This window comes from Mycena indigotica, assembly GCF_014461135.1.
Source record: "Mycena indigotica strain 171206Taipei chromosome Unknown Mind.scaff0002, whole genome shotgun sequence".
NCBI classification, from domain to species: domain Eukaryota; kingdom Fungi; phylum Basidiomycota; class Agaricomycetes; order Agaricales; family Mycenaceae; genus Mycena; species Mycena indigotica.
This window is the reverse complement of record NW_023503001.1, coordinates 1309620-1319833: the sequence shown is the minus strand read 5'-3', so window position 1 is coordinate 1319833 and position 10214 is coordinate 1309620. Positions and strand designations below refer to the sequence as shown.

The following is a 10214-nucleotide window of genomic DNA, read 5'->3' as shown; positions in this document are numbered from 1 at the left end:
CGAACTAGCGTTCTCCGAAGATTGCCCCTGCGCTCCTTGTAGCAGCTATGACTCTACGAAAGCACCTGGGTTGGGCCAGACGCCTCTCTTGCAAGTACGAAGCGCGTGTCCTCTCGAGTGGGTCCCTTGGATTGTCGTCTCCGAGTGTACCTAGCCAAGAAGAAAAACCTAGAGCAAAAGACCTAGAGTAACGACCTAGAGCAGAAGGGGAAAGGGCGTGGGAAAAAGGCGTGGGAAATTTGGCGATAGTAACGGGGTAGGGGAGGGGTTTGGGTAGGTGGTAGGAGGTAGGAAGGTACGAGGGTAGGCACCCATAGCTGTAAGATTTAGCCTTCAGGTCTAGGTACAGGTAGGAAAATGGTTGCCGGGGAGGGTAGCTGTACCTAGGGCTATCTACACCTAGCTCTCCAAGCTCTTTTCTATCTAATAGGCAGATAACTAAATAGCATCAATGATGTGATAAATGGGTATAGGATACATATAATTTGATAATAATATATATATAATACTTTTAACTCCTTTTCTAAAGGCCGATGACCCGGATTATAGTCAGGATGGCCTGAATTAATAATAATCCTAATTAGGACAAAATTGATGTACTATGATATAGCCATCAAAAGTACTGATGGCCATCAAAAACGGTTCCACATTAAAAACATTACTCAGATAGGTGCATTGTCACAACCCATAGGATACTAGATAAAGAATAATAATATTTTTTTTAAACAAGAATGTCACATATGTCACATATGTCACATATATGTCACATGTTACAAATCGTCACATTTGGCTCTAATAAAGACATGTAAAAGGCTACCTAGGTACAGCTACCCTCCTAGGCAAGCGTTTTCCTAGCTACACCTACTGGTTTTAGGCTATATATTACCACTACGGCTCGGGTAGGAGGGTAGTCTTCGAATTATGTCACAAACAACACCAATTCAGAGGATGCCAGTTGGCCAGTGAAGGCAAGCAAGAAGCACCTTGAAAAGGATATCGTAAAGATGATGGAATTCGAAGACTGGGGTACAAGGACGAAATCTACTCTACTTATATACACTACTACCATGTGTTTATCATGCCTAATACGAGAGGCAATGATGTCATACTTTAGCCATGCCTTTACGTGCTGTTTGCCTCATGTCCAACTCCATGCTGTCAATCAACATCAGCATCGACATCTGATGATCCAATCACCATCTTATCGTCCATCTTCTCCTCCTTGTCTTATCTTATCAACCAGGGCCAAAATAAAAGGTTTATAAGGCGAAGAAAAAGGGTTTTTGAACCCAGGGTTTGACATCAAGTCTCATAAAGGGCATTTATTTCTGTGACTCAGAGAATCCCTCCTAATCATCAAGTAGTTGACAGGAATCTAAGTATAGCAAGAAATAATACATTTATTTTCATGAATTTCTGTGGGTTTATAATAGCCACTGTCTATGCTATATTTGACTATGATATCATCTGCCTTTGCTATATAACCTGCTATATTACTGTATACTTAGCTCTGTTATGCAGGGGCACTATTCAACACTGCTATCACTGTGATATAGTACATATAGCTTAACATTGCAGCCCATTCTTTTCCTCATGTGATTCAGTAGGTTACCATTGATATTCAATAAGTGTTTACATAATGTAATAAGTTCCATTAGACTAGTTTTGAATTTTGTCTTATCAACTGATCTTTTGTGCCCATATTCTAGAAGAATCTACTTATAATGTTAGTAAAACTAGTCAATATATTTCAAAAAACAACTACCTAGGTATGCTAGCAAGGTTTAAGTATTTCTGAGCTTTGGAAACACTTTGGCCCTGTTATGGAAATGATATTTTATATTGCATCTTCTTACTACTCAACAAAATTTCATATTTCCTAATTTGGCGAGATAATCAACAGAAAGTTTATTGTGATCTTTATGTTGAATTGCAAAGGCTATTACAGCTTAAATGATTATATTTCCCCTTTGTTGATGTAGATCAGGTTATAAGAAAACATAATATATTGAACAACTTGAGGAATGGTGCTGGTCATAAATATTAAATATATTCTAAATATTATTAACAGAATATAATTAGATATTAATCCATCTATCTCATATATTATGAATACATACATTATATCACTGCCTAGAGATATTTGATGTTGGCTGCCTTCAGGCTTACTACATGATAGACTATGTGTGGGAGTATATACGAAAAGAGTAGGAGTAGTAGGACTGGCCAGATAGGACTCAATCCCATGGAATAGGACTCAATCCTATGAAATAGAACTCAGTCCTATTAATTACAAGCACTATGTTGATAATTAAATCACGCAACAAATGTTGTCAACAGCAATCGATGATTATATTATACTCACTGCTGATATTTATTACTCTCTATCCATCCTTAACCCTAACAAGGTATAGCATTAACTCAGCACTTTCCCCAGGCACACCTTACTAACCTTTTTGGGGCAAAAAAGACCTGTTTGGAAAGGGTTTTGCCCAAACCCAAATGCCGAACCTTCGTTTGGTCTGGTTCAGTTTGGGTTTCAACCGAAAACCCAAACCAAACCTGACCATCACTATTCCTTACTGCTTTCATCCAATCAGAAAGTATAATTTTCTTCCATTCTTGACAGATGTTTTTTTTTATCTACTGCTCTACTGTTTTATCTATTGCTAAAGGTGTATAGAAAAAAAGACCTTTCTTGAAAGGAGAGCACTATGTTCTTTTTGTATAACAAACAAATCTGAATATAAATAGCTTGTTTATAAAAAGAATAAAATATATATTTCATATCACACAGGAAGAAATATTAAAAGCCAGGTGAAAAGGTCAGCCTTCTTTTACCTTTTATATCCCTTCTAAAAGACATTCTTTTTGTTCTCACAGAAAGCTGGATAAAGATTAGTCATCTATGAAAGCAATAGATGTCTCATATTTCTTGTTTACGGAAACATGTATCCAAATATCATGTTCAATACATGTTTAAAAGGGAATTTGGTCATTTTGTGCTCTCAATAGTGAAAAAGAAGTAGAACTGGTAGTCCACTTTTTGTATGGAAACAGCAACACTATCCGCCTGGTACAATGGTACAGACACCCCGACTAATCCATGGTTCTTGAAACAACTTTCATCAATGATTACATTGCTTTACACAAGAAAAAAACACAGCTCGCTCGAGTTCGATAGGTATCTAATAACTTACTCTGCGCCCGCCTCCTACACGCGCTCGTACATGCAGATATACGCCTTCGCCTTGAGCACCTCCTCGAGCGTCGTGAGCCGCACGACGGTGTCACTGATGTACGCCCACTGCCGCGCGTCCTTGCCCGCAGCTGGCGGCGAACCTGGGGTAGCAGGCGAGCGCGGCGTCGTGGGGGGCGAGACGCCGGTGCCAGCCCGAGGGATTTCTCCCGCTGCGGGTAGGGCGACGTAGGAGATGTAGTGTCCACCGAGCTGATGGAAAAATAAACCAATATTACACAACCGCCAAGAGCCACGCACCATATTCCCGATATGCACGACGACGGCGTACAGCCGATAGACACACCCCTCCTCCCCCTCCCCTTTACCTTTGCCCTTCCCCTTCCCCCGCCGGAGGCCGTAGTCCTCCTTCTTCGGCGCGAGGTACGGCGCGAGGTCGAGCCGCTCCGGAAACGCGACGTAGTCGTCCAGCTTCTTGAAGCCAGTGGAGAACGACATGTAAGCTTTATGCTTTGACAGCTGCTGGAAGCGCTTGAGGTGGATCACGAGCACGGGCGGCGGGTGCGCGATGAGGTACCGCTTGTACGCGGGCTGCATCAGCACAGGCTTCGGCGTCTTCTTCGGCTTCGGAGCCAGCGAAGGGGGTGTCTTATCGGCTGGAACCTCCTTCGCAGAGATAACAGACACGTCGCTCTCATCGCCCGAGCTCCCATCCGAACTCTCGTCAGATAATCCGCGGTTATGGTGGTTTGGCGGGTGCAGCCCCGCCGGTTTCGGCTCCACACCCTCCTCAATCGCGTCCAACGCCGGCTGCCCATCGCTGTCCGTGACGCTCACAGTCACGTCGAACGCGCCGCCCGTAATCGGCGTCGGCGGGATGATAGTCACGTGCGCCGGCGTCGCGGGCGGCGTCGCGGGCTCCTCATCCTCCCCGGCCGAGGGCAGAGAATGCACCGAGCTCGCGGACGACGGCGGGGTCATGGTGTCCGAATCGTCAAATGCGACCGCCGAGTCAGAGGAACTACTTGGCGGCGTGACCAGCGGTAGCGACGACGTCGATTCCGGTGTCGAGCGTGAATACACCGGAATTGCGGGTGTGGATATTGACATTGGGAGCGGCGGCCGGTGCGGGTGCGGGTGCGGGCTGCCGATGGGTGTGGTCACCACAGGCGAGTCGGCATTGTCCGCGCTGTCCTCGGATTCCTCTGGCGGGCCACAGTCATCCGGTGGGCGGACTTTGGGAACATACTGCCCATTCGCAATCTTCCAGCATCGGCGACAACCAACGCTGTTCTCCCCGTCGAGCACTTCGACTGCGGTGAACATCCGCAGACATTCTTCGACCCCGGGTAGACCGCCCCCGAGTTTGAGCCAGGCGGCAGCAGCATCTCCGGCACTACCACTTGCGACGTCGGCGAGGATCCGCCGGAGGTAGGCCGCCTCGCCGGGTGTGGGCTTTGGTGGTTTCGGCGATTTGCTGCGTGGTGGCAGGGAATCAGCTTTTGCGGGTGGAGGAGACACCGTGAATGTCTGCGCAGTCAACGGAGAAGTTGAGGGTGTCGTTGGTCTGGACTTCGGTGTGGTTGTGCCCGACGGACCTGGAGAAAGCCGCGTGTCAGGGCTGCCTGAGCGGGGGGCCGCGGACAGACTGTTTGGCCTCAACGCTGCATAGCTGAGATCCCTGCTGGCCCGCTCCGCCGATCGCCCTTTGCGTTCTCTGTCCTTCGAGCCTTTGCTACCCAGTCCCAGACTCAGTCGTCTGCCCAACTTTGTCCAGGCATCGTCGTCCTTGTCCTTCTTCTCCGTTGAAGGCTACACCAGTTAGTCAAAGGAGATGGCAGCAAAGAACGCAGACCTTCTTCTCCACCTTGGGCTGCTCCACAAACTCGATATGCCTGTCTTCCGGTGGCACATCTGCAACTCGCTCTCCATCGAACTTGTGCTCATCCGGGGGCAAATCCAAGCTCTTTCTTCTCCCCTCCTCCGCTGCGGCAACATCCGCAAACGCATCGCCCTCCCTTGGCGCCGGACTGGGCGGCACCGAGCTCGGTCTGGGGATCGGTGGTTGTGGCTCCAACGCCAAACTCGACGCACTGCCCCCCAGCGATACGGAGACCGCAAGCTTCTTCGCAAAGTTTTTGAAGCGGTCGCGCTTCTTGGCGCCCTGGTAGTCCTCCGACTTGATGCTCAGGCTAAGGTCGTTGAACGCCTCGTACGTGTGTGATACGTGCTTGCACTTCTGGCACACGAGGATGCTTGCCAGCTTCCCCCCGAAGATCATGTCTGCGAGCGACATGGGGGCATCGTCGGCGGGCTTGGGGACAGATACTCGGCGGCGGCGCTTGGAGATGGACTGTGGCTGGGGCGGAGCCGTCTTTTTTATAGCATCGAGCTCCTCCATGCCCATTGCGTCGAGGAGTATGCGGAGAAACTCGTGGGCATCCTGCTGCGCAAAGTCGAGGTATTGGTCGTATTTCTTGCCCAGCGCGGCAAGGATCGGTCTGGCTGATATGAGCAAATAATGAACGCCATCAGAGGGCATAGAAGACGCACTTGGGGCTCATGCTTTCCCGTCTCCCCGCATACTCTGCCTCCCATGCACGCGTCATCACCCCCAGAAACGCCTCACCCACCGGCATCGGCACTCCCCAGTTCCGCTCCCCATTCATCAGCTGCGGCGAGCGGCGGGGGTCCAGTAGAGTCGATGCATGTGCTTGGATCGATGGTGGGATGGGTGAGCGGTGCACTAGCAGCGATAGCAGCTGTGTTGCGAGCAGCTAGAAACCAGGGTAAGCGACTGGGTAAGTGTATAACAGCAGTGACAGCGCACCCCCTGCAAAACGGAGTTCATGAAGCAGGTATTGCCATGGTTAACAAGCCCCGGCGGAAGCAGCGCCAGCTTCTCTTGCTCCTCGCTGGGCAACACGTCAGGCACGACCGCGGGGCCAGGAACAAGGGGCTCACCGCTGTTTGCGAGCGCGGTATACCTCCTGTGGCGTTGGACTCTTCGCTTTCGCCATGACCGCTGCGGTCCTCAAATTGTGCTGCGGGCGAGTGCTGGTGGTGAGGGAAAGAGAATGAAGCCGATCGCGTGTGGATGTCGGATATACGCCTGTAGCTGGGCCGGCGTGGGAGGCGGTGCTATATGAGGGCGCGAGCGAATGCGGGGCGATGGACGACGCTGCGCCGATATAAGGATAGGGCCGAAGGCAAGGGAGGGAGATGTCGCCGACGCTGTCACAAAAATCGTGTGTCAGCCGCCAAGCTGATGATATCCGCTTTGGGACACGTGGCGCGATGTTACGCCGGGCCGTCATGCCGAGACACTGCGCCGCAGGTCGCTGGACTGCGCTACGCTGGTGAGTCGGTGCTGACCGCTGCTGCGAGTCTAAGCCGGATGCATCCATGCTCACCTTGCGCTCACCACAGCCCAATGCATGAGTCAGTTAAGTATTGAGTTACTTATGACCTTTAGAGTTTATGTGACTGGAAGTCCGTTGGTAAATTAGACATGATCTAAATATATTTCATTCTGAGACACTAGATGATGTTGCCACCAACCTGTGTATAAATATCAAGGTTGAAGGTTTGTTGACACAGGGGCTTATATGGTATATTATAATATACTTATTATTAGAAATGATAATAGAATTATAACATAGCATGTTATACATAGCTGAGTGTGTTATATAATCATAACAGACTAATCATAATAATACATAGGCCAGCAGGAGAGATGCTAATCTCACACTGGGGTTTCTGCCCAAAAATGGCCTGAAGTCGGTATTTATGATAAATAGTGGACAAAAAAGAGGTATATTTGAACAACTTGGAAAGATAACAAATGAAAGTCTAGAAAGTAGACTTGATTTGTAAGAAATTAGGGTATATATTAAGGTATCAGACTGGACTTAGCTCAAAGCCAATATCAGCTGACAATTGTGTGGCTAAAATTGGTAGCAAATAAATGCACTAAATATGCTACAAGATATAAGACCATATATATAAAAAGTCAGCACCAAAGTGTACCTGATATATGAGAAATTACCATTCAACAAATTAGGGTAACAATAATGTGACACAATTTTTTAAATAAATATTTGGGTTCAAATGAGGTACAAGCCTACCCCTAGTATGCTAAAGCTCTTGCTCTCTAGTTTGGTCGATTGTGATGCTACCTCCAACTTTATTAACACTAACTATGTTGCTCGGAATAGCATTCTGGCCCGCACACTCACCCAACCAATTCTGATGTTCAATGGTGATGGTATGTTAAACAATGCTGGATTAATCAACCAGATTACTGACTTGGTCTTACAATACAAGAGCTATTTTAAACGTGTTTAATGCTAGTCTATAACTATAACTAAGAAGTTTTTAATTCTTAGGTCTTAATTGGTAACTCTGATTTGCCACCTGATTTGAGTTAGTTTTGAATAAAATTAGTTTTGTTTTCATCTGAGACTACCTGAAATATGTTACATTGCAAGCCACTGATAAGCCGCAGTCTGGGACAGACCAGGAAACGACTATTTTTGTCAATTTTGTTGCTCAGCGCACGTCTCAGAGTTGACATGAGTCCCGAATGGTCAGCTAGGGAGTTATCTGCTAAAAAACCAGTCAAAATCTATCAGATTGCTCTAAGTGATTCTGAAATCTTGAATAAGAAAAGTTTGCAGAGCCCGTTTTTTGTTAGGATCTATCCAATCCTATACAAAATACCCAAAGGGAGTGTACATTAAAAGGCATATTTGGTTTGGCGCACAGTGGTGTGAAACACACACAGTTGGTGGGACTGCAGTAGAGCGTAAGTTGTTCGTTATTCTAGTCTACTGCTGTTACACACCTGTGGTAGAGCGTAAGTTGTTAAAACATCACGCTCTACCGCTCATAATATTCACTACGCAGTCATGTTCCTCTCGCTCTTATCACACCCTTTCACAGTGGAGGCTCTAAGTCGACTTCTCCTAGATAAGGGACACCCTTATCTCTGCTGGTATCGACGACTGACATTATTGGAACGTGGTTTCGGATCATGCTGAAGGATTGAGAGTGCCAAGGGCAAAAACCTACTCAATTGACTGGGGCCTGGACCTGTGATCAATGGCGACTCTAAAACACTGTTGAGGAACTGATCATCTGAACACTAGATTTGCGCCAGAAGAGTTGGGACAACCACCGCTGAGGCTATACGCACAAGACACAAGTTATGGGTGTCATTCGAGAGCTGGGAAGCCGAGCTATCTGTAAGGGCAACCCTGGAGACTCCGACGAAAGCCTAGCAGGGGAGGATCCAAAGTGTGAATAAAAGCTACGGAAATACACGGAGGGACTGACCTAGCAGGGGAGGATCCAAAGAGAAGAAACTCTAAGGGTCCGCCTGCTAGGGCGCCAACTATATACTGGCCGTCCGTAACTGCCGACATAGAGCGCAGAAGGCCTAAGCAGTGTCGCAGGCTCTGTCCCAAGGTGATCGTTGGGAGGGTCTCGACGGATCGGTGATTGTGCGGGCGAAGGGAGGCTGTGGACGATGGTCAGGGTGGGTCGGAGCGTCCGAGGGGGCGCCGGCCGGATGTGCCTCGGATGCGCTCGGATGGTCAAAAGGAGGCCGAAGCAGTGGTTCTCCTGACAGTAGAGTGTATACACTCGCACCGTGGGCGGGGGCGGGGAGGCAGCCAGGAGGGTGATGGCAGCCTCCGGGCCTCTTTCCCCGCTACCAAGACCCCTCTTAGTAGCCATATTTAGCAGGGGTGCCCGCTACTGGCTTAACCCCCTCTAGTTAGAGGGATAGAGAGTACCCCCCTCTATCCCTCTAACTAGAGGGTATTAGGGTGCACTATAGGTGCACTATCTACTCCCAGTCGCCTCTCGATCCAACGCTCCCCATCCAGAGCGCCACGCAAAATCCCTTCCTGGACCCCAGCGACCTACACAAACCTGACGAGCCTACCAGTGGACTGTTCGTTGCTGGACACCTTGACGCCGTTATTCCCCCGACCCACTCCCACCGCACACTTGTCCTCTGTTTCGACAGCACCATCTGCATCTTTGGCTTCTCCCGTGGGGCTTATATCGCACGAAGGTGAGTTTTGTCGGTTAGATGAGGCATGCTCACACATTGATTGCACTCGACAGTCTTGCGGGAATGCTCTACAAGGTCGCCCTTCTGCCGGTGTCGAACTATGAGCAGGTACCATTCGCCTATAAAATGTACAAGCGCAGAGATCGGGTTGGGTGAAAGCAGTCAAACGCCTTCATAAGAGTGAGTTCTTGCCAGTCACAGCGCCAGGGAATGCCTTGCTCATCCAAAGTTTTGAAGACATTTTCAAGCGATGTTAGTATCAGGTTCCTTGGAGTCTGGGATACAGTCGCCTCTGTCGGACTCATTCCCCACACACTACCGTTCACGACGTCTAACACCATTGTGAAAACCTTCCGCCATGCGATGGCACTGGACGAGCGGTGAGTCAAGTTCAAGGTCCATGAGATCTAATCGGTCATTGCCCTCTGAATATACCATACTACAGGTCAATATGTGGAACAGGCCCACAACCGACGAAGTGCGCATCGGCAGTGCCAGTTCAGGTGAGCGCCACTGTCAAACTCAAGCACCAGAACAACGGGGATGTTGTTGACGATGTTGTAAGATTGACCCAATCCAGTGCATAGTTTGCTGCCATCATCCCGAACGCGCCAACATCCTTGAAGCTCAGCTGCAGCGTTTGTGGGACTCAGTAGGTTGGTCAGATACTCGTGGATATCCCCAAGAGACTTCCAGTCCTCGTCTGGCATTAGTCGGGCACTAGGAAAGAGCATTGCCGCATGGTTGGGGCGCATCCACCACTCAATCCACCCCTTTGCTTGTGGGAAAGTGTTGATAAATTCGTGTCCATGACGGAGGAATTCGTCAGGGTCCTTTATTTGCAGAAATTAGAGAGCATAGTTATCGAAGAGATAGGTATGGGCGGGGTTGACGACACCATGAATTTTCTTCACACAGGTTATCTGTGCGCGG

The 10214-nt window shown here is 48.6% G+C and overlaps 1 protein-coding gene across 1 annotated transcript; it reads right to left on the bottom strand.

Moving 5' to 3' along the window:
* Nucleotides 1-3214: 3214 nt before the first annotated feature.
* Nucleotides 3215-6606, bottom strand: MIND_00190600 (USP domain-containing protein; the record flags this gene model as incomplete). The annotated part of the gene is made up of 6 exons (XM_037358814.1): nt 3215-3451; nt 3500-5011; nt 5055-5700; nt 5753-5976; nt 6030-6114; nt 6164-6606. The coding sequence occupies 6 exons, from the start codon at nt 6604-6606 to the stop codon at nt 3215-3217; spliced, it is 3147 nt and encodes a 1048-aa protein (XP_037223909.1).
* Between the last annotated feature and the right edge of the window lie 3608 nt (nt 6607-10214).